Source organism: Spea bombifrons, chromosome 10 (genome assembly GCF_027358695.1).
Source record: "Spea bombifrons isolate aSpeBom1 chromosome 10, aSpeBom1.2.pri, whole genome shotgun sequence".
In the NCBI taxonomy this organism is placed as follows: domain Eukaryota; kingdom Metazoa; phylum Chordata; class Amphibia; order Anura; family Pelobatidae; genus Spea; species Spea bombifrons.
The window spans coordinates 2,690,290-2,715,781 of NC_071096.1; the positions used below are offsets into that span (position 1 = coordinate 2,690,290).

Genomic DNA, 25,492 nt, shown 5'->3' on the forward strand with positions numbered 1-25,492 from the left:
AATGTCCATGCATGATGTCATCTTAGGAACATCATAACACAACACATGAATAAATCGGTTTACCTAATTTCTGCGTCAACAGCAGTTTCCTTTTCCGGGCTGTAAAATGGTAAAAATTGGGGTGAGTTCAAACAAAAATAGGCAATTGCGGACAATAGAAATATATATATATTTTTTCATTCTTCTGAATAATAAAATACATTAAAAAGCTGCCATTTTTTAACAATACCAGGAAGTTCCATTTCTGCATACGGCCGCTGGGACTACCACATTGTGCCCCTCCTAGGGTCAAATTTTACCCCTCTCCATTTATTAGTGAATGACCTCATTGGCCAAAGACCATTCAGATTGCCAACAAATTAGGAAAACAATAGGGCCAAATGCGATTTTGAGACCCCCGCCCTGCAGAAGAATAAGAAGACTAAGGGTTAAAGTACTTTTTTTTTTAAATCTATTTATTGTATTAATTAAAATTTTCTGTTCTGTTTATATAAAACAGAATTTAAGAGATTTTACCAACAAAAGCTTACAATATTATGTTTTCCGGGGCTATTTTGTCTTTTAAAGGATTCTAGATATTTTTCTATAAAAGGCAACAATGTGTCGCTGGCTTTGTTACAGGTTTTAGCAGTGATTATAATGTCAGCTATGACGTGGGACCTTATTACCAAGTGGAACTGTACACAATGAAGATACAATCCATAAAACATAACGATATGAGACGCACCTGACATCTTCTCCTGTCTCGCTATCAGGCACGCTGCTGTATGCCGAAAACACACACAAAAAAAAAAGCCGTATCATTTATCCTGCTAAATGAGGACAATTTGCCGCTGAACAAACACATTACACACTGATTTGTTCTCGGGAGAAGTAATTAAACTCTCAGACTTTCCACATTTAGATATTTTTCTGTGTACGAGGTTATTTTAAGGGACATCTGTCCAGTGGGTCTCGCCTTGGGACAGATACATTGTTGTTTGCCCATTTACCCATTAGACGGCTCGTTAGTCTGGTGCAACGGTCTGTCTCCAGCCCCTACAACACAAAACCCGTCTAGACGTAATAAGAGAGTTAAGGGTCTTTGCCCAAAAGTACATGAAGTTCATTCAGAATTATGGTTCTCTGTAGGAGGACCTGATCTTAAAATCAAGGACCTCTTATAGATGACCTCAGGGATATTGGGTGATGATGCCACCAGCTCATGATCACGATTGGTTCCAATCTATGGTCGATACGCAGTTCTGTTTAGATGTAGCGACTCTTGGAACTCTCAGGCAACAATGTATCAAACGTCTCTGGCCTTTATATTGAAGTGCTTCTCGTCTAGAGTTGTCTCCTGACTCGAAAAAGGGTCAGTCCACCCCACCAGGTTCTAATTCAATATGTAAAGACGTTTACCTGTTCCAGTACACGTCACCAGAAATCTTCTGCATCTCACCGAGAGTTGCCAGTAACAGGGAGGATTTTCCGCAGCCAACTTGCCCCACGATCATCGTCAGTTGACCTTCAGGGAAACAAAGGTTACTCCGGCGTCTCACCTTATATACTACATGCAGTATTTCCATTAATAAATCAATCTTTACAAAATGCAGATTCGTGGCCTTCCCAGAAGGTCTGCTTGATACTTCGTATCAGCAGGGGCGAGAAGACGCAGCCCGATTCGGTGAAATAATAATGTTTATTAGGATTCTATTAATAAGCTTTAATGATGAACACTTTATAGACCAGAAGAGAAAGGGATTCTCCCTTTAAACAGAGGATATCCTGAAATTACCTTGTGGGATTCTGATGTCGATGTTTGACAAGGTGGGTGATCCATCGGGGGTCCAGGTAAAGAACCCGTTGGTGATCTGGATAAATTGATGGGAAAATCGTCAAAAAAGGATACAGATTATACGGTATTCAGATACTTTAGGAAGCTTCTGTATTATTAACCTTATGTCCTCTCACTTCATTAGAAATGGTTGGTTTTTACTCATTCATTCTCTTGTGATATCCTGGAGCCAAAAACTCTGTGCCTCCTATATCTCCAACTCATCATCTAAGCACTCTCTTCACTCTGCCCAGGACTTCTTCCATTCTAGACCTCTGGAACTCTCTACCTGTTCAGAAAAGCTTACAATCTACCCCCCCAATACCTACAATCTCTACGCTAAAAGGAACGATCAGTCCTCCCTACATCTCCCCAGATCTCCGGCCACCGACGTCTCCCCATCCCCCTCACTGCAAGAGCTCCTTCAGTGGCAGTGTGTCTTAACGTGCGTTAATGGCGTTGTCAGTATATATATTGTTAATTTTAACTTTCCTCTATCACAACCAGGCTACGGAATCTGCTGGAGCTCTATTAATGTAATGACTTCTAACCTCATTCTAAAATTATTTCCCAAAGATAAAATAAATATATTTTTGTGTAGTCAAAAGCAGAAAAAACAGGCAAGCAAGTTAAATGCATTTGGGGAGAATCTGGTGGCCCAAACTAGTATTTAGTAGCCATCGATGATAATCTTATCAGACCTTGGGCTGACTTCTATAACCTGAGATGAATGTATCTGCACATTCCTACTTGAAAGGAGGTGAATAGAAGATACAATCAAGGTATCATCCAACGATACGTGCGATGTATCCCAGGTGATCGAATATAGTCCCGTGGGTTCAGGAAGGATCATTAGTAAAGTGGGTTACGAGGACAGCTCTTCTTCACCTTGATACAAAACTCATTTCCTTCCGAGCCGTTATTTGCTCCTTGCTGGTGGCAGCCGAATCGGTTCCAATCTTCCCGGACCGGTCGCTTGCGATTAACAACTTTGAGGGGCTGTGCGAGGGGTGGGGGGGAGACAGAAACACAGGTGAGCGGGGCAGTGAAAGGGTTACACAGAAGTAGGGTCACACACAAGCCCCATGCGTTGGCAAGCAGTAACGTGCACACACGGGCGGCGGGATTCGCGCATGCTTCGTACCACGGCCTGGTATTTGTTCGGAATCCCCGCTTTAATGGACGGCTGGCACTTGTCGGTTTCTTCTCCAATTTCTTCACTTGAGAAGAACTCGCTGAGTTTCTGGACGCTAGAAACAGTGATATATATCAGAACACGGAATCATTAGCATCGTCGCAGCGATTAGAAATGATGTAGAAATTACAAAATTATGACATTTAAGGTTAGGATTTGGGGCTAGAGTTAGGGGTTTGGGGTTAGGATTTGGGGTAAGAGTTAGGGGTTTGGGGTTAGGATTTGGGGTTAGAGTAAGGGGTTAATGTTAGGAAATTTAACATGTTACATTTAAAAGAGCAGTCCGAAGAATACGTCTTCATGCTTAAACCAGCAGTAGAACAGCTTATGATGCTGCTGTCCCTTTAAGAGGCAGCTTATTGGGTATGGCTCATTAGTGTAGCTCCGCCCAGTTTAACATATGCCCCTCCCCATCCTGTCTCTACTATAAATATTGTATCGAGCACCAAAGTTTCCTGCACCATTTGCACCGGGAAGGGTTCAACAAACCTGGATAAATGACATTTTATCCGGGAACGGTTAAAACCTCGCAATCAATGCCTCCGATTAAAACGTTTAGAAACAAACAAGCTCTGAGTGCTTTCCTAACGAAGGTAACTCTATTAGTATCTACCAACCCTCTGCGACTGACTGCGGATCGCTCGATTTTGTGCAAATCCCTAGAAAGAAGGCAGCAATCAAAATACAATCATGTCCATAACCTCTGCGGGGAGCCGTTTAGAGTAACGAGGGACTTAATCGGAGTCATTAATTCATTTTCCGGTGGAATCTGGTCAAAACACGGCCTGGTTATTGTCTAGAAGATCAGGAGGACGTCTTCAGCCGCTGTGCTTTCTTACCTCACCAAAGCCTTGACCGTGGACCTCACCACGCTGGACAAGAGAAACAACGGCGTCACCAGGATGTGAAACAGAGACAGCGATGCGAAAGCCACGGCCGGCGAGAAGTCATCGTGGCTGAGGAGGTGCACGTGGACCACAAACGTCTTCACGAAACAAGAGAGAGCATCCGGTTAACAAAGTATCACCATTAACGCTGGGGGTCCGAGATGGTAATTAAAGGGACCATAGAGGGGCGGATTAAAACATGACACTTACGATAAGCACCGCGGCCATCGGGATGGCGGCATTCATGAAAACTGCGGCAAAAAGAAAAACAAAACTACATAAAAACAGGCATTTTTGGGATGATACAAGGAAGACTGTTCAGTGATACACGAGCGAAATAATAAAACGCGGGGACTTGGCTCTGGATGGGTCAAATAATCCTTCTATGTTTCAAAAAGGATGGTAAACGGTCAGACTGCAACCTCCTAAAAACATCATTTAACCAAAACTCCCACTAATCTCAGCCCAGCCCTGTTACCAGGAGCCGATAAGCCGGCTTTACCACGATATATTATATATTCTGTAACGGATTCTGAAATAACTAAAAAAAATAAAATAAAAAAAAGCTTTTCATTTCATCTCTTGCAGAACGTTCCATGCGGAATCTCAGTTATCTCTGATTAAACTCTTTGCATATGAATTAGCGCTCTGATGCCAAAAAAAGTTACCGTTCCATATAATAACAACCGCTCCGGAATACATTTAACACCCAAACTAAAATATTCTTTCATCCATACAGACATGGTATTAAAATAAAAATAAAAAATCGAGCTTTCTAGAGTCATATTCCACATATTGTACAGCGCTACGGAATATGACAGCGCTATGTAAAACAATAAATAATAATTGTAATAATAAAAAAAATAAAAAATCTATTAATAATTAAAAATCAAGCTTTCTAGAGTCATATTCCACACGTTGTACAGCGCTACGGAATATGATGGCGCTATGTAAAACAATAAATAATAATTGTAATAATAAAAAAAATTAATTAAAAATCTAATAATAATAATTTAGAATCTAGCTTTCTAGAGTCTTTCATCATATTGTACAGCGCTACGGAATATGATGGCGCTATATAAAACAATAAATAATAATTGTAATAATAATAAAAAAAATAATTAAAAATCTAATAATAATAATTTAGAATCTAGCTTTCTAGAGTCTTTCATCATATTGTACAGCGCTACGGAATATGATGGCACTATATAAAACAATAAATAATTATAATTAAAAAAATAATAATTAAAAATCTAATAATAATTAAAAATCTAGCTTAATCTAGTATTTAATCATATTGTACAGCGCTACGGAATATGATGGCGCTATATAATCAATAAATAATAATAACTTTTGGCCACCAATGTGAATGTTGCTCGTGTTCTATGGTCGGAAAATGGAAATGGTTTCCAGTTTGGTTGCTTGAATGCATGCAGGGGTTAAATGATCAATAAATGGAATTTTATTAGATACGTTCTAACACATCAATGATTAAATTATGGGGACGTATGAACCCTGGTCGTCAGCAGAACTGACTCTCTAATGCCTTAAAGCTCTAAACTGTGAGATAGGAAGTCTCCGGGGGGCTACGGATCAGCTCGGGGGTTAAGTATATTTTTCTTTCTGAAGAAGTCGAACAAAAGGTTCTAAGAGTTTTTTGTTCAAACATAAAAAATCCATAAAACATTAGGAAGAGGGGGATTATTTGCAGAAAAAGTGGTGGAAATGAACAATTTTACAAAGTATGATTTTTGACCCAACGTCGAGAAACGTAGAATCTCGCTAAAACACGTTCAGCCAATCACATCACACGCCAGCATCGGATTTTAGATCTCATGGGCCTATGGGAGTGAAGGTGGAAAGTCTTATTTAATAAATTCTCACCAGTCGTGTCCAGAATATTTTTTTGTTTTTTTTCTTTATCAAATTACTGGGTTTTATTGAGTTTTATTATTGTCTCTATAACGATTCTCCATTCTTTTTCCCCTATAAATTTTATATTTAATCATCTGATATAAAATGTATTCTTTTAAATAAAAAAAAATATTAACAATTTTTAAAAAATATATTTTTGTTTAAAAATTGTTAATATTGTAATATTTTTATTAGGTCACCGCCTTGAAAGCCGCGGCGTAAGGCGCTGAGGATCGGTGGTACTCACTGGATATGGAGGTGTAGAGCGCAAACGCTTTCAGGCTGGTCATTTCCTTCTGCCGGGTTTCCTCCACGCTGCCGTGGAATATGTGCTCCCAAGAATACAATTTCAGGAGCTTAATCCCACGAAGCATCTCATTCGTTTTCTTAAGTCGCTCGTTGGAATATTCCTGGAATGGGTCAACATCCGGCTCGTTACAATTTAATCAGAAATGTAAATATTTGGCAAAAACACAAATAAAATTCAAAAAATCTAATCTAGAACCCTGAATCCAGAAAACATAAAAAAGCTGAACAAAATATATATTTCCCCTTAATTGAAAGGCTACTGGCCCTTTAAATATCTAGATCTAAGGTTTTAAGTAATGAATGAAATCTATAGGGTACGATAATTCTAGAAATAATTCCCATTTCCATACTCACCAGCGTGCTTCTCTGGGCTTGCGAAAGTTTTGTGGCTACAAAATACTGAACGGGCGCGAGCACAATGATGACCGCCGCACCGATAAAGGCACTGATTCCCAGAATATAATAAAGGAGGATTACTCCTATAATGATCTAAAACGAGCAAAAAATAGACTTATTATAATTCTGGATACTCTATAAAACATATACTGGAAGAAGCTCCATACTATTTGTGGTGTCTAATCCCCTATGCATAATATCTATAGGGTGTCTAGGGTCCGAAATCTAACATTATTGCCATTATTAATATATAACGTTTGCTCAGAACATAGTCTATGATTGTCATGTGATGAAAAGTAGGCGCTGATAGGTTGTTGCCATAGAATCGATAAAGGAAAGAAGAAAATTACAGATCTCCTAAGGCCTGCTTAACATACTTAAGAGTGGAACGGGATCTGGAAATCTGAAGGATCCGGTGGCCCCGGAATGTCGCGCGGTTCAGAGAAAATCTCGAATGATATCGGCTCTCGTATGGAACGCGATGTTACTATGTGAATAATTTCCTGCTTGTCGCTTCTTGGCAGACAGCCACCGACGCCGCGTTCATATCACTATCTCTACTTCATACTTTTTAGTTCGAGTTTAACCACAATCATTAATCACGTTCGTTGTTATTAACTTTCTAGATGTGAATGTCAAAGGCTCCTCGGCAATGATGAGAGAGAGAGAGAGAGAGTGAAAGAGAGAGAGAATGAAAGAAAGAGAGGGAGCAAGAGAAAGAGCCAAATAGACAGAGAGAGAGAAAGAGAGACAATGAGAGAGAGAGAGAGAAATAGAAAGAAAGAAAGAAAGAAAGAAAGAAAGAAAGAGAGAGAGAGACAATGAGAGAGAGAGAGGGAGAGCAGTAGAAAGACAAAGAGAGAAAGAAACAGAGAGACAGAGAGAAAGAGAGAGATAAGCTTGACGGGGAAGCTTCTATTTTTTTATTTATTATTTATTTATTGTTTTTTATTTTGTATTGTAAAAATGGAAGCCTTATCAGAAAATTAGAAGAAAATGTTTTTTTTTTACGTAGTATCCTCCCATAGATCTCTAGGGCACTTCATTGGGTAAACATGACACATTGTATCTAATGCCTGTCCTAACAAAAACGTATACTGTAACGTAGAGGTCTATAAGCTGCGTATGCCCGGCAGTTGCCAGACACACCTGTTAGCGGAAGCCCCACCCCCGAGGAGTATGTTTTGTCCGTACTAATAAATAAATGTTGTAATGATTGTATTAAGATGGGGTTTGTAAATGTTACATTGAGATTCATGGAGAAAATGAGGTTTGAAGCTTCTTCTTGCAGCTTCTGCCTGAGCGCGGAGATAAATCGGATACTTGGACGGAAAAAAGCAAAGGTGCGCAGAGCCCGGCTGTCACTTAATGAAAAACAATTTGTTTAGCTATTCCTAGATAATGTTCTTTAATCCGCCAAGGAGAGCTGGAGTGATTGATGATTCTTTAACCTGAAGCAATAAAAGTGAAATTCTATACGCGGATAAAGTATCTTTACGAGTCCTCCCTGTGAATGAATTTCGCTCAGAGACATATTTCTGGGAGGATGAGCCGTTTGAACGACTACTTCAAACAAACTCAGTAACGTTATGTAAAATCCAAGCAGGCAAGATGTTTAATACTTGTTGGAAAAACGGTAAAGGTTCAAAAATATAAGAATTAGAAACATAGAACCTGTCCGCAGATCGGCCCCATTCGGCCCCCATCTGGTCGCCCGTTTGTCCTGCTGTAAAGACTCAAACCTTAATCGGTCTCATTTTAGATTCAGGAGCCGTATGTCTATCCCATGCATGTTTAATACCCTCACAGTATTACCCTCTACCACTTCTGCTGGGAGGCTGCTCCACTTATCTACCACCCTCTAAGTAAAGTAAAACTTCCTTCCATTCCATTATAGCCTCTATTTTAAAATTATGTCCTCTTAGTCTAACATTTTTCCTCCTGTCCTTTGTTAGATTTCTTTATGTATTTAAATGTTTTAATGCAATGTATATAAAAGATACTTTTCTCTTTTTCTAACAAAAATATTTAGAATATTAAGAATACAGTTTCATTTTTAAATCTACTGGTGAGATAGGTGCTCTAACTGCTGAGACTAACAACTCTCATGACGCTAAGCCATAGCTTACAAACATTTACCGCAGCTGTCTGTGTCCAGGCTTAAATTATATGTAATTATAATAAATGTCACGAGCCAGACAGGGCTTAAAGGACCGTTAGGGATAACCTGGATCACATGTATACATTACACGCACACGTATGTTGCAAAGCATTTCTTTCCATTTAGGACGGGGTGATGGGGGGTGTATCGGTAGCTGCGCATGTAACCTATACTGGGTAAGATCTTTGAATTCTGAACCACGAACATGCGACAATCTATAATTACGCTGGTCTCTGCAGAGCCAGCGACGCATCGGATACAAATCAGTTTCCAATTACCGCGGGGCTCCTATTTACTGCTCCTGTCCTGACGCCCGGATGGATGGCTAATAGCTTGACTTATACTTAATACACAGGAATCTACACAACTTAAAGGGGCAGCGGCGTCTAACACACAATCGCCATGGCACTGAAAGGGTTCTAATATTCTAATTTAAAATGATTTACCCCCATGTTTATTTAATTACCTGCATGTAATGCACCGATAGGGGCAAAAGGGGAGGGTAGCTATTGCCCCCCCCCGGTTAATAGGAGGTGACCTCCGTTTAACTTGTTTATTTATTTATTTATTATTATTTTTAATTTTACTGTAATGAGCGTTATTTTGTAAATTACGGATGAGGGCATACGAGGTCACATTGAAATCGCATACGCTGTTACTTGCAACATTCAAAGCCATAGGGCCACGCAATCAACTCCCAGATATGGGAATGTTTGTGTGTTTCTTGTGAGTGCTGCCACGGGACTGAAGTCTTGTCATTTGAGTTAACCCTTAATTGACCACTCAGACCTCTTAGTGAATAGACCTAAGTGAGCCATTTCTAATCTTGAGAAAAAGTCAATTTTCATGCAGCACATTGTAACCAAAAAGCTCTTAATGGGGCAGACAATGTTTTTAAGGGTCAGTGTTTTTCTAATACATAAACGTGCAAAATTATGAAAAACAAGAAAAAAAAATCTCAGTCTTGTAAACGCTAAGGATGGATACACTTCTAATAAAACAGTCAAATAAGAATTACAGAAATATATTATATTATACATATTATTGGGCTAATCTACCTGCACCGGCATGGCCCACAGATTCGGACACAGGAAGAAAAACCACATCATTTGGTTGGTATCGATTGCGACGAGGTTACAAATCTGCCCAGAAGTCATCTCCCCCATAGACATGTTGGAAGTCGAGAGATGCATAATCTTGCTGTATATTTTGGTCTAGCGAGAAAAAAAAAAAGGTAAAAATAATTAAAAATGTAGCAAATATCTTTAAAAAACCTTGAAACACAAAATTAACCCCTTAAGTACAATGGGCGGTCCCTAAACCCATTGAAAACAATGCATTTTGAGCCCGAACATGTACAGGCTTTGTCATTAAGGGGTTAAGATCTGAGGGCAAATGAAGTATTAATAATCCATGAATGAAAATGAAATGTCCACAAAATTCTAGTCTGTATTATTTATGAAATATTTCGTTTTATTCTCGGCAGAGAACGGATTAGTAGATTAGCGATAAAACACATGATGAAGATTTGGGTAGGAAGGGGAGATTTAATGGTGCATTTGGAGATTTTGTTTTTATGGAATTGGGGTATAGTTGGAATCGCCTTCCAGCAGAGGTGAGGAGGCTACTTATGGATACAAAGTAACAGCAGGAAGAGTAATCGCCGGCAGGTTCTTCTAGATGTTTGTTCAGTAAATTGGAATGATTTTGGACAGATGGAGAGACATCCAGGTTCCCGCTGGAGATAAGGTCTCTCTGCCCGGTACACATTGTTCCGAAGCTCAATGGGGGGGGGGGTTATGTCGCAGCGCATGTCACTTGTCATGTAAACAGAGCTTCACGTTAGGGACAACATTTTTAACTCTTTCACAAAACAAAAACAGCAAATAAAAAAAATTAAAAAATTAAGAAAAAATACAGATACTGAGAGATAAAAACAGATCTGAAATTTAAGGAAATCTGAAAACTGAAGAAAATCAGTTACTGTTTTTCCTTTCTGCCTACAACCCCCCCCCCACACATAAAAGCGTAAAAGTTTTTTTCTGCTGCTATGGCAACAGAGCTTTTTACTCCGTCAAACCCCTCCATCCAGTTCATGCAATTACAGAATGTAGCTATTATGAAAAAGGTTTTATTGGGGTATTGTATGATTTTTGTATGAGGAAGTATATCATTCTCTGGTTATTTAATAAATGGGTTTTACAGTAAGAGAAATCTTTTAACCCCTTAATGACAAAGCCTGTACACGTACGGGCTCAAAATGCATTGTTTTCAATGGGTTTAGGGACCGCCCATTTTCCTTAAGGGGTTAAACTAGTTTTTCTTACTACGGAACATGTGAAGGGCTGATAAATGTACCGAGCGCCTGCTGCTCATCGGACACCGGGCACACGCAGCACATTTTCAGTTTGTCATAAATCAAATATCTTCTATTTTAAGGGCTGGGTGCTGGGTGGCCGTTTTTAACCCTTTGAGTCCCAGGGCAGTGTCGGTAACTATTAGGGGACCCAAAAGAACTTAAATACCTAACATTTTACGTGACTACCTAGTTACTTTAACCTAGTTAGTTTAACATATTCTGCTGTATAACACTCGTGTCGACCACATCCGACGTAGCAGCTGCTGGAGCCGAGACTCGTTTTCATCACTTGCGTTCCCACCAAACACCTTCGGAGTTACGGGAGACAGATGGAGAGACGTTCACCTGTATCGCTCCACGCAGATTAATCCCCGTTTCGATGGCGACGTAATACGAGGCCTGCAGAAACGTCCGCTGTAACAGGAGGGCGAAAAACAGCAGGACCGCCAGGACGTACGCGTTGGCCAGGAACTCCTGGGATGAAATGAAGGAAACGCCAAAAAATATGACCTGAGGAGAAAAGCAACAAGGTTACCTCAGACACCTGATAGACCTCATTGTACTTTGTGGATACATGAACCCAAACTCAATCTCTGCTGGTCAACGTATTAGAGGTGGGGGTCACATAGTAACTTAGGTCAAAAAAGGGGTCCATCAATTTCCATTAAATTTACAGATTACCCACAACTTGACCTCAGGCTTGTATCTAGCATTCAAAAGTTTGGGGTCACTTAGACAGTTCCTTGTTTCAAAATAACACATTTTGTCCTTTAAAACAACATGAAATGGATCAGAAATCCAGCGCGGAAGGGGTTAACGCTGTAAATGACTATTGTAGCTGGAAACGGCTGATTTTTAATGGAATCTGTTCATAGGCGTACAGAGACCCTTTATCACTCCCATCACTCCTGTGCTCCAATGCCCCTTTATCACTCCCATCACTCCTGTGTTCCAATGGCCCTTTATCACTCCCATCACTCCTGTGTTCCAATGGCCCTTTATCACTCCCATCACTCCTGTATTCCAATGGCCCTTTATCACTCCCATCACTCCTGTGTTCCAATGGCCCTTTATCACTCCCATCACTCCTGTGTTCCAATGGCCCTTTATCACTCCCATCACTCCTGTGTTCCAATGGCCCTTTATCAGTCCCATCACTCCTGTGTTCCAATGGCACGTTGTGTTCGCTGATCCAAGTTTAAGTTTAAAAAGCTAATTGATGGTCAGAAAACCCTTTTGCAAATTATGTTACAGCCAGAAATTTGCTCGTTTTGAAAAAAGCTAAGTGACCTCAAACGGTAAAGCACATCTCACCTTCACGCTAATGCGCTGTATTATTGTTGCACCTGCTGAATCTCTATAAAAAAATATTATTTTATTGTAAATATTCTGCCAGGATACAGCAATTATATATAATAACACAAGAAAAACTCTCAAAAAAGTAATTTTATTTTATAGTTTGAAATTAACTAACCAAGTACCAGATCATTTATTTATAAATAAAAATGTGAATGTTTTTGATGCTTATGTATTTGAAATTTTATATATTTTGGGCTCTTGGCCCCCATATTTTGAATAATAAAATCCCAGAGTTACCAATCTTACAAAATTATATATTTTCTATTTTCTCTTAGCTTTTAGCATCCGGCAGATAAATAATAAAGTCAGAGTGACCATCAGAGAAGGTCATCACTCACACGGTGATACAATAATAATGTTATGGATCACAGTAATAAAGTCACTTACAGACAATTGCCCTGACAATGATAAAGTTCCTAATTAGAATGTTCCGGAAAATCAATGGGGGTGCGAACCGTAACTCAGGGAGTCCTTGCAAATCACAGAGACTTGTCTATGGGGGATATTTTCTGATATATTGTATGCGACGCAAGGATCCATGTTATGGATGGGTAACAATGTTTCAATCCTTTCTCAAGGCTGCATCTATCCATTAGACGTATGGATTCGGATTCGCACGAATTGGAAATGTATTGAATTTTGTCAAATTTGGCGATTTGTACAAAGCCACTAAAATGAGGCCAGACCCCCCATGAAGCGGAAGAAAACCAAGCAAAAAGCACAGAATTTTCATCTGAAATTTGTGGGCCCTTTAACTCACAATCTCATTCTCTAATTCTCGCTCATTCTCCCTCATTCTCCCTCTCATGCTCTCTAAACGTTTCCCTACCTTCTCTGCCGATCACTTCCGCTTCCACATCTTCTTGTTCTTTACCTTCTGTCTTTCATCTTCTCTCCTTTATCTTTTATCTTCTATCTTCATCCACATCTCCATGGACATAACCTGGCATGGACTTCTGCCAAAATAGTGGCCTTTTCGCTGACACCCTCTCCCTCGACACACCAGGTTATGTCCACAGAAATGGGGCCGAAGATAAAAGATAAAGTAGAGAAGATGGAAAAAAGAAGGTAGAAGAAGGAAGATGAAGGACAAGAAGATGCGGAAGTGAAAGTGGTTGGCAGAAGTGGTCGGCAGGGAAGGTATGGAAACATTTAGAGTGCCTAAGAAAGAGAGTGAATGAGAGTGTGAGAGAGTGAGTGAATGTGGGCACCTGGTAACAAATTTTGTTCCCAAATTAAAAATGTCCCTGATTTTCCTCCGAACTGAATGGGCAGGGAACAAAATTTGTTGCCCACAATTTGTTGCTGGAGTAGTTTTACCAGCTGCCATTTATTTCTGAAACTCATTACAAAACCCGATGTTTTCTTGAGGTCCCAACAGACGAGGAGCAGAGTCTGACATCAGAATGTATTCCTGGAATCTACTAACGTATTCATGTGACACCCAGGGCATTCTGACATAATCAAATCTCAGATTAAAATGTAATTCATCATACGCCACGGAGACTTTATCTTAACGTTTAAACAGCGAGCAAGGATAAGAATGAAAGCCGTACCCGTGGGTGGAAAGTCTTATTCTCCAGGCTGATGTGGTGGACGATTCCAGAGATACAAAGGGGGCCAGCGAACCCCAGGATGTCGGCGAGAATCCGGAATATGCTACTAAGGATAAGGGGTCTCCCAAAAGCTTGGCACAGGGCATACCAGATTGACTTGGACCCCCCGGGGCATGGAGACGACTTGCTCTATGGAAAGAATGAAAGAGTTAATTTAGACTCTCTAGAGATGTCTCCCTCGTTCTCTTTATTTGTATGCATCGCGGTGTCTAATAAGTGGTTCATATTAAATGATCATACATGCGCTGACGCAATAAGGCACCGCCAACGCAATAGCGCATCACGTCTAAAAACGTGTCACTCGGAATCTAAACGGAGCCTCGCGCAGTCATTCATACATTTGATGGATGCTAAAAGGGATGTCAAATTTATAATATATACAGTATATATATAAGAGAAATAGAAATATATATTTAATTTCCTGCAGGGTGATGAAAAACTCCAAAGACAGATACAATGATCTCTTTTATTAATAATTCATTGTGTAAATTCATATTCCGGCTATATTACTGCTATGTCACAGCTGGAATCCCTGCTAGAATACAGGTGACTTCATTCAGAATCTCATTACCGACAAGTCCTGGGTTTCGTACTAGAACCATATGGTTGCCACCATCAAAAAAGCCACTACGCTAGAATCTCGAGCCATTAAGGGGTTAATACATGCAGAATCTCCGCTTAAGATCATTCGGAAAATAATAATATAGATATTATATATATAGAATATATATATATAGAATATATATAATAATATAGAGAGAGGAAGGAATAGTAAATGCTATCAATATATATTCATGGAAAGTCTTTTACTTCATTGAATATATAAGTGACGGCGGATCACTGAGATGGTCAGCATTCCATTAAAATAAAACAAGCGTAATGTTCTCTATAGGTTCCAAGCCATTAACCCTTTTAGATTCCATTATATTAAAAAAAAATTGCAGTGTGGCAGGTGAATGAGAAGCCGACGATTCAGGACCACGGACAGCGCTCTCCGTTCCATGATCCCGTTCCGTATCTGCATTCGAGATTCTATCAGGAACCACGGGGTTTGTACTGCCGATTCTGCTTGTTCCTCATCTTAATATTTACCAAGAAGATACAAACCTTTCTTAAACAAACAGATATTTTCTATTATTTACAAATATCCGAGTGGGTAAAAAAAAAAAAACAATTATTTTTGCTGTAGGGCGCAATGCAAGGAATTAAGGGGGAAAAATGTAATTTGCAGAGTTTTATAAAGACGGATTCCAATATTCCATAATTGCAAGATTGTAGCCAGGTCTCTTATCAATACTAATCATTCTAATCAATACTAATCATTCTAATCAATACTAATCATTCTAATCAATACTAATCATTCACCTCCCCCCTATCCTTATTAATGACCGACCTTTTGAGCCTCGAACGCCTCGTTAAGCAGGATATAATTGGTGATGGCTCGCATTGCGATGGGGAGCTTTCCTATCGCTTTTAAGTCGATCGGCTTCTTGTGAGCCGTCTTTATGAACGTATTCATCCACCAATAGGTTCCTTTCGAAAGGAGATTGACGAAGGGTTGAAGGAAGCGAACTCCCAGGTCCTGCAGATCCTCGGGGGGTTTCACCTCCTTGGGGTATTTATAGAAGACATATCTCTGTGATAAACAGAACAGAGATCACATGAAAAGACGTAGGGTTATCTGTGTGTCGGACAGAACAAGAGAGAGAATGATTTTAGAAGACAAAGCCCTGAGGTTATCAGGATCTCATGAAGAACAAACATGGATAGAGAGCTGAACAAAAGAATGCGGAGGAAAGAATGGTCAATTCATGTATTCACAGAAGAAGATGTGGAGTTCTAGACCTCGAAGGTCCATTAGTATCTAAAAAAAGTATCAGAAACCAAGGAGACCTTCTGTGGGACCAACATGAGAATATATACTTTCTGTTAAGCATTAGAGAGAATGTTCTGCTTTCCCATTCTATATTCTTGGGTCGGGAGCCCCCATTGGAGTTGGTTGATAGAGAGACACCGATGAAGCCATCAGATACATTCCTGAATCTAAGACAAGACCAACGACTGATTAAGGTTTGAGTCTTTACAGCGGGAGAAACGGGTAGACTAGACGGGGGCCGAATGGGGCCGATCAATTCAAGGTTTCTATGTCCTACCCGAGTATGGGCATTTTTTTAAAAATAACATTTAACTTTTCTTGACTTTCTTGTAATAACGACAGCCGATTACTGCTTGTACCCAGCGACTGTACAAAGGATGTAATTATAAGGAATTACTGTCACAAACACGCCTGCGACATCGGCTACGTGACAGCGACTGCAGGGAGAGAAATAATTGCCGGGGGGAATGAACTGTCACGTAATAAGTTGGGGATCATGTCAGTGACAAAGCTCGTTAGACAGAGGAATACACAGTACGGTGCCTCGTTTTAAGTGAAAATGTGTGGTTTTCCTGAACATATTTTGGAGATACAGTTTCTGCAACGCTAAACCACGTAGTGCTACAATGTATCTCATCGGTCTACGCGGATATGATGAATGAGTTCATTTCATTTTCCTGTCTCTCAAAATATAACTTTAAGGATCGGATGGCTCCCTTTTTTTTAGGTTTTGGTTTTTAGACCAGGTTAGTGACCCCCATTTTATTCTCAGACTTCTGGATATGAGGTCTCCAGAGGTGGACGTGGCGTTGAGGTCTCACCGATGATACGCGAACATGGGGGGGGCTCTGATACCCATATCTGTGAGCTGTCAGAGTCTGGCTTCAGTCTCAGGAAAATTCTCAGGAAAATTGTCAATTAGTAAATTTTTACCCCCCCCCGTCTCAGTTAAACGAGCAGATTCTCACGGTTTTTACCCCAATCCTAGGGTCTGGGGTGAATGAGCAGATTCTCAGGGTCACACAGCCTGGAGCTGACTCCCTCATATTCTCATCTGACTTAAAGATAAATGATCATCCCGATTGGTGCTTTTCTCCTTGCTATATCACAGCTGGAATCCCTGCTTGAATACAGGTGACTTCGTTCAGAAAATCTTTACCTCCCGGCAAGTCAATATTCATAAGGACCCTTATTCGAATCATGTGGTTGTCCCAGTATCACTGCAATGGGATCTGTGCGATGAGGTATTAAAGGGTTAAATTTAGAGACTTAAGGAGCCTTAAGGTCAGCGCTTTTAGAAAGTGCTGTGATAAGCTAAAACCCGCTCGCTGTAAAGTCAATCATCCTGCTGCTTTTGCTACACCGCACTTTGCAACCACCGGGAATAATTACTCCTAAGGCCTTTTTTTAGAAGCGTGCCGGGGACGGCTGAGTGTGTTCAGAGCAGTAACCCAATAGCACATAGGAGGACGCCACCAAGGAGAATAAATCAGCAGCGATTTGCAACACGATACGTGTAAGATCTGCGACCCAGCCGAAGCGGTGAGAAGAGAGAATTACATTTTCTTATTAACATTTTAAGAAAACTCTGATAGTTTGCGGGGCTGGCGACCCCCGGACCTCAGCTGTTTTTCCATTATTCCCACGTAATGATCTGTAAGTTATTTCCGCTGCCATTTACTGCTCGCCAAATCCATTAAAGGCACACGAGCTGCGGCCTAAGAGGCGGACAACTCAAGTGCTTTAGAAGCATCTACGGTCTGCGAGTACAAAGGGTAATTAGATTGACGCGGATTCCATGTGCAACGCGGAGTACAAGCAGAACATATGGAACAAAGGTTAAAAAAACAAAAAAACACAAACTACTACATTTTTTGCTCTTTTTTTGCACTTTTGTCGGTCGAGCTGCTTGTTGAAGCTCTTGATCTGCAGAGACCCTGGAAAATTCCTCCCCAGAAGAAGAGCCGGTTGCCCATAAGCCCAAGATAATATGGAAAAAAAAAACCCAATCCTCATATTTTTTATGTAGTATTTTTCCAAAAACACATGAAAAATCCATTCTGTGTAAAATGCAATAAACCCCCCGATCATTTCAGGAGAAAACCCCCGGAGGAACGAAAATAGTAAGAAGAAAAACTTACTCTTAACCTGATGACATTAATTTCAACGGCTAACAACATTCCGTAAAGAATGGCCAACAGTCCGGTGAGACAGAACCGCAGCTGGTTAAATCCAACGCCGTTATCACAAAACTTGAAGAATTTGATGGTTTTGGTTATAAACGTTAGCATCCAATACACCAACAAGGCTGAAAAAAAAGACAGAAGCCGACAAATTAGTATTTTGAAACCTTCTTGTTTTCTTTAAAAGGGGCGATACGGGGTGATCATGAGGGTCAGCGACATTCTAAAAATCCCACCAGATAATTCATTTTATTGAATATCACCTTTTATAACAACGTCAGGGATGTTCAACATGATCAAAAATTAAGTTATGCATTTGTCTCGGAGAAAATTTGTTATTTTGTGATTTTTTTTATAATTGATACATTTATTTTAATTTCATTCAACTGGATACATTGTATCCTTCCTGCCCTTTTGCCTGTAACTTGAATGATATATATCTCATTTTAAACACGTGGTCTTAAAGGGTGCAGTGCAACGTAAAACGCGGCAAAGCGGAGGTTTTGATGACGGCTGCGTGATTTGGTCATTAATCAGGGAACCTTGCACGGCCGTTAGGAGCTTAATTAGCCAATTGAACCGGCAGCTCTTAGCATCTACCAATAATGTGTCGGCTGCCCTTTACGAGCTAATTTAGAGCCGTATAACACAGAGCGATGAGGTGAGGTGAGCGCATCCCGGCAACTGGAAACTGTTACAAAAGCAGAATAAAATGCAATAAAAAGCTTTATTTTTCCAAGTGGAAGTTTACTGTAGTAAACAGAACAAAACCCCTTCTTTTTCTCCTAGAGACCTTTTTTTAATTAGAGACCTATAGTAAAAATGTATTATTTGCGTGTTTAGAACACAATGTGTTGGACCTCGGAGGTTTCTTCTTCAGAATTTCATATGAAGGAGAGACCTCTGAGGTCCAAAAGCCTATATAACTTTACATTGATAAACAAATGCATTGCTTAACAATGAGTTAAATATCGCACATAGAACAGGGCTGTTCAAATCAAGCTGGCGGACGCTGGACATACCGGGCTGTCGGCTGATACCAAGCACACAGTAATTGATAGAAAATGTCAATTAGTAAATTACTTCTTAATTACAGTAATCTACAAACTTGGGTTCAAATATGGCTATTGATGGCTGGTTTTGACATCCCCGATAGCGGTAATTCATGTCGCATTCGTTTACCTTCTGGTAATGGGAAAGAATATCAATGAATTGTTGGTGGCTGATGTGTCACTTGGCCATACGCCAGGAATTGGTACTCGTTACTCATTTAGTTGCGGATTCTACACACACCAGCCTCCCTATCGTTAATGCAGATTACGAAGCCCAGACTAAAATTCTAATTTAACTTTAATCTCTTCAGAATTCTATTAAACTCATTTTCCTGCAGAGAGGATATTAGAATGTGGTGAACTTTATTAAAAATTAATGAAACCATTTTTATCTGGAACGTAAGGTGGTTAAGTCATAACGTATCTGGATCATGGAGGATACTGGGTTTAGAGGTTTGCTTAACAATTACTGAGAGGGTCTGGCAAATTAGATTATCATAGTATTTACTCATCACTATAATATTTACATAATAATTATTATTTTAAAATAAAACAATATATAGGATAATAATAATAATAATAATAATATATGTTTTCATTGCACACCAAAGCCCACCTCTGTTTAGGATCTGCATGGCTCTTCCCCTTTTGGGGTTAGACCTGACAATCATGTTGAAACACCCTAGTAATTATCATAACATAAAAATAACAAAACTACAAAAGAAAATCAGTATTATGATGCTACCGATTTTTATCATGTATATAGGTGGTACTAGCATTAAACCCCAAGACAACCGTTATAAAGCCGATGTTTTAACTATTTCACTTTATTTAGTAATCCCTGCAAATTCTATGGTTTCTATTAAGCGGACCTGTATAAAACATATCATATATGCATTTACATGTGTTGTTGACAAGGGGGAAGCAATTGGCCAGCACACTTTTCACTTCGTGTTGTATTTCCTATTCAACAAGGGCCAAAGCACGTCCAAAATGTCTTCCCCCATTTTACAGATCAACTACAATATTTTTCACTTAAATTTATGGGGAATATTTTAAGATATTGTTTCAGAATTTTGGGGACTTTATAAAAATACAGTTTTCTCAAAAAAACTTTAATTTATTTAGCTATACTCTTCCTGAAACAGACAGGTTCCGGAATTCATTATTTATTGATAAAAGTCAGTAGTGTCGGGAGACCACCATTAACGATGAAATGAGAGACGTGCCATTCGAATGAATTCCCTTTACCCGCCATTCTATAGTTTAGTGAAAAGGGTTAAAAACATATATAAAACATTTTTTTATTTTTTTAAAAAGTTGTAAAGTTAGATTTTTTTAGGGTAGTAATGCAATAAAAAGGTAGCATCATGTGAAATATACTATTCAAATATATTAAAAACCGGTGAACAATTTTAAGGATATAATAAACAATATATAAATCTTATGTTCTCTGATGTTTTTTTTTCACTTTAAACAAAAAAATTGGCTTTTTTTTCCTTATTTTAGGGCTCCAGCAAATGACTTCAAGAAAGCAGTATGCCCAAAGAATATGCGGGGTTGTGGTTACAATTTGCTGAGCTGGAAAATAAGAGACAATGTATCATTTTTAAAAGAAATAAAACACTATATTTTTATAATTAGATTTTTTTATTTTTTATTTAAAATCTGACGTAACACCCGATTGGCCCGGTGCAGACAACACGATGATATTATCCTGTCTCACATACTTTCTGTCACGAAGCGGGCAGATAAGAAAAAACGGACACTATTCTTAGGCAAGAACATACCTATTAATAACTTTGGAAAATTTGACGTTTCGATGTTATGGTAGTAGACGATAGACGTTACGGCGGCGAGGAACGCCATGACAGCCGGCATGTAGAGGTGCAAGTGATGGGTCTTGGAAAACCTAAAAATATAAAGACATGTAAAGACACGATTCATTTTTGTAGCCCAGTAAAGTTTCCTTTAAAATTGATTTTTTACTTATTATTTTATTTTTTATTTTTATTATTATTATTATTTACCTGTGTCAGCCAGGCATTTTGGAACCCACCATATTCTGGTTTCTGACCTTCTCCAATCCCATGTGGGTTCCTCTCTGAGTTATCTTATTAGTAAGGTAAGAACCTAAAGACTTCTTATGGCCAAAATTCCACTGTTTCTCAGCACACCTTGAAGGCCAAGGCGGAGGAACCCAACCATAAAGACGACTGTGATTCAATTCTACTCTTAACTCGTTGCCACCATTTGGGCAAATTTACATCTCATCCTATGTGATTTATGGTTTGGGTCCTTCTCCATGCCCTGCTAACAAGACCATATGTTTTGAAAGCCCCCATACCCTGGTTCCTGACAGAGCAGAAACCTCTAACAACTTTTACATCAAAATTCCACTGTTTACCAACAAAAGTTGAGGGCCAGCCAGGTGGCCGCACCCAACCACAAAGAGGACCCCACTCCATCCTACTCGATGCATCCGTCTGGACACATTCACATCTCCTCCTATTCGGTTTATGGTTGGGATCCTTCTCCATGGCATACATGGGCAACGACCAATATGGAAAGAACGGAATTCTGTGGGAACTGTGGCCTTATTTAATGGAAAATGTAAAAAAAAAAAGTCTATTCTTATTTAATTACGTTTATTGGTTCCAGTCTGAAACCAGTTAAAGCACTGATACATAAATAGCAAATACATGGGAAAATAATAACCACAAATAAATAAATAAATAAATAAATAAACAAACCAGTACATTAACCAAATAGATTTGATTAAATGCAGCATTTTTATACCTTATTCTGTTTATTTTATAGCCTGCTAAGGTTACCATATATATATATATATATATATATATATATATATATATATATATATATATATATATAATTATATATATATAAAGTATATATATATATATAATATCTAATATATATTATATATATGTTATAAATATATATATATTTTATATAAAATATTTTAATTTAAAGAGTGAAGTTAAACAGCGCTAGGAATGATATTTCTTTAGAAAACCATTAAATTCAGCTGAGAAAGTGGGACAGCAGCTTTACCAATCCTCCGTAGACAATGACTTCCCACGGAGAGCTAATTGTGTATTCACACTTCACCCTTATTTTCTCATTTACAAACATTGGACCTGTGAAAATACGAGCCGTGGACGGATTTACATTCCACGAGAGTCTTTGGGCCACATTGTATCCTGTGAATTATTAATGTGCTTTTTATTTAATACAGTCTTCCAATCTCAGCTTGGAAATGGAAACAAACCGGGGTCAAACTGCCATACATGCCGGGTAACAATATTTAATCTTTATTTACTAAATTATACGTTAGAATTTCCGATTTGCGATTCCTTGGATGCATTCTGGCAGCCTCCTCGCCGGGTGGATGACCCAATCCTGCCGCCAACGCTGACATCATTGTGTAACTTAATCTTACACTTTATATTTCTGTATTAGGCAGCAAATCGACATATTTAATGTTGTAGGTAAACTGGGGGGGGAGCTGGTTCTAATCCCTCTTCTTCTGACATCAAACATAAGATAAACCCAAGCTCCATCTCTCACGTCAAGCTGATGCACAACGTTGAGAGTACAAGAGAAGGCAACGTGTGTTCTGCCCCTTCTGGACCCACAACCCATGTATAGAGGGGGTAACTGAAGGAATAAATCAGTGGGAAGGGTCTCAAATTTTTGAAACCAGTCTAATTAGAAGACCTAAGGATCTCATGATGAGAAGTTCATGGACAGTTGGGCGAGGGTCGCGGGAAACTAATATTTGTTTTGTAAGGTCAGAAGTGTGTCTTAAACTGATTTAATCCAGAGACTTTCCGATCATCAAAACCCAGCAAAAGTAACTCAATAACCACAGAAAACAGATACTTTGTATTGCGTAGAGATCTTTAGAGTCCTTTACGATGTGGCTACAAGAGGCAGATTTTTAACGAACTATTTTGATGACATCATATTTGTGCCCCAATAAAATATTAAAAGCTCAATGGATTTAATTCTTATTGTATATGGATACAAGTCTAAAAAAAACCAGATATACAGATGATAGGAGATCAGACGTCCAGAAGCACTTAATCCATCCATGGCACGCCGAATGAATCTGTTCCAACGTCTGATGTCCACGCAGCTGGCACCGGCGATGGAATTTTCTGACATGGGCCGCAGGTCGCGTGCGCAACAAGAAGCGAAGTATTTTGGATAACAGATTAAAGAACACTTTGGTGCTTTTATAGAGACTCTTTAAAAATAGTCCCCGCTATCTGGAAAAGCTATTTTTCGACTCACCCGTCTGACACTATGCCCTCTGCGATTTCACACACCAGCACAAACAGGAGGATGAAAGTCAAGATCCAGCGCAGGTTGTGTCCAGGGAAATGGAGCCACGTACTGTGATGGATGTGCACCTTGGAACTCTGACTCCCCCATCCTACAAAAACAAAACAAAAAATCAAGCTAAATAAGCGCTGCGTAAATAAATATAAAAAATATAAATATATAAATTGTAGGAACGTTCTAGAAGGAAAAAAAAGAACAGAAGAGATACAGCTTTGCAAATATCCGGCGGATCATTCTATATATATATCAGATACCTAAAAACCATACGGAGAATTCTCTGAGGTTAGAAAGAAAAACGGTGTCGATGTGGGAAAGGAAACTAGAAGTTAGAGCAGTAAAGATGTGGAATTCACCGCCAAATACCATTATTAGTGAAAAAAGCTGAATATTTTTCTAGAAAACTTGTTTTCAGTGTTTTTATAATTATGTTTAGCACGAGTTATGTTGATCCAGACGAAATCTGATTTCCCGATTTCCGGATCAACAAATAATTCTGGAAATGGTTGACGTTGGGGCACTTGCCTTTAACCTAATTAAATATGTAACCAGGCGTCTAACTCCCCCCCCCAGAAAATTTCTATTTCTGTAACCCTTTTATTGGATATGTTTAGCCCTTAAGCTATCAATTCTGAAAAATAAGCATCGTGGTTAACCCCTTGATGACAAAGCCCGTACATGAACGGGCTCAAAATGCATTGTTTTCAATGGGTTTAGGGACCGCCCATTGTCTTTAAGGGGTTAATAAAGGAAATGGAACCTTGTTGGCATGATGGAAGGATTGTTCGACGAGGATTATACCAAAGGCAAATCAATTTATAGCACTTAAAGTCATACTTTTTATTAAATTTGCGTCTGTCGTACCTAGAAGAACATCTGATGACCCCGGACTGCTTGAACCTCCCAGACGGATCGGATCTTATGCCTATAAACTGGGTCTTATTAATGGGCGCCATTCGTCATGTGATGGAAAACCATTTTTTACAAATAATGGGTTTTCCAGGAACGTCGCCAGTACAATAATCCATAAACTGCAATCAAGAATCATTTCTTTTCAGTGTTTGATGAACGATCAGACCTCGGCCAGGATAACGGGCGGCCGTGCAATTACAGCACAAAGCGAGGGATGGAAATATGCGAAGATTATTGGATTTCTGAACGAGAACCAAATAGGAAACCCCAGAAATTCTCCGTCGGACATTTCTTGGCAGCGTAAAGCTAATGTGCTGTATATATTTTATACAGAGCTCCGGTGTTTTCTGGAATGTAACATCCCGCCGATAAATTCACATGCATGCCGGAGAACTAGAAATTACTTTTTGGAAGAAGACTTAAGATTCCTTTGTCCGATCTCCTGGCCACGCGTCATCACCCCATCTCTCATTCCCTTTCCCCGTCCGTCTTTTCTAGATAGTATTCAAAATCCCAGCTGTCCAGATAAGACGATCGTATCTGTCAGACGCGTGCGAAGGGCACTGTGTTATCCGGCAGAAAATGTAGCTCGCCGTACGTCAGCCAGAGGTTATAGGGCTGGGGTGTCCGGACGTCACAGGGGTGCAGCTTGGGTAATGGAAACCCCCATCACCCCCATCACATCGGACATGTCAGCGAGTGCGGGGGGGGGTAACGGGGAGGTCATGAATATTGTAGCACAGCCCCCCCCCGTGTCTTGGGTCTCTTATCGACAGGTGGCAGTCAACGAGAATGATTGATTTTCAGTGGACTGATAGAAGAAGCCTCTTCACTGTGATTGGAAAGCAGCGAATTGCCCTGAATTTACAGAAAGGAATCACGTATGTGATAATTTACAGAAGGGAGTCATGTATGTGAAATACAGTGAGTCCCCTATTTACCATCATCACACAATTCTATGAGCCTCCCCAAGAAACGTGATCCATGAACGTGTTAAGTGCCGTTGAACATTGACATGGCAATGAGTGGGGGTGGCGAGTGGGTAAAAATATCTCTTTATGAGATTATTTTTTAGTGGAATTCTCAGCT

At 39.5% G+C, this 25,492-nt stretch overlaps 1 protein-coding gene across 3 annotated transcripts in view; it reads right to left on the minus strand.

The window, feature by feature from the left end:
- The window catches only part of ABCC8 (ATP binding cassette subfamily C member 8), a 50,310-nt gene that overhangs the window by 18,316 nt on the left and 6,502 nt on the right, over window positions 1-25,492 (minus strand). For 2 of the 3 annotated variants that reach the window (XM_053448527.1, XM_053448529.1), the window contains exons 2-18: window positions 23,444-23,585; window positions 20,914-21,035; window positions 18,030-18,196; window positions 15,406-15,648; window positions 13,953-14,141; window positions 11,383-11,547; window positions 9,737-9,892; window positions 6,476-6,610; window positions 6,060-6,222; window positions 4,109-4,149; window positions 3,851-3,996; window positions 2,961-3,066; window positions 2,705-2,815; window positions 1,778-1,853; window positions 1,402-1,507; window positions 728-763; window positions 64-99 (exon numbers count right to left, since the gene is read on the minus strand). In XM_053448527.1, coding sequence (XP_053304502.1) covers window positions 64-99; window positions 728-763; window positions 1,402-1,507; window positions 1,778-1,853; window positions 2,705-2,815; window positions 2,961-3,066; window positions 3,851-3,996; window positions 4,109-4,149; window positions 6,060-6,222; window positions 6,476-6,610; window positions 9,737-9,892; window positions 11,383-11,547; window positions 13,953-14,141; window positions 15,406-15,648; window positions 18,030-18,196; window positions 20,914-21,035; window positions 23,444-23,585 — 2,140 coding nt within the window. The remainder of the gene's footprint in view (window positions 1-63; window positions 100-727; window positions 764-1,401; window positions 1,508-1,777; window positions 1,854-2,704; window positions 2,816-2,960; window positions 3,067-3,850; window positions 3,997-4,108; window positions 4,150-6,059; window positions 6,223-6,475; window positions 6,611-9,736; window positions 9,893-11,382; window positions 11,548-13,952; window positions 14,142-15,405; window positions 15,649-18,029; window positions 18,197-20,913; window positions 21,036-23,443; window positions 23,586-25,492) is intronic. The other variant, XM_053448530.1, reaches the window with a different exon arrangement.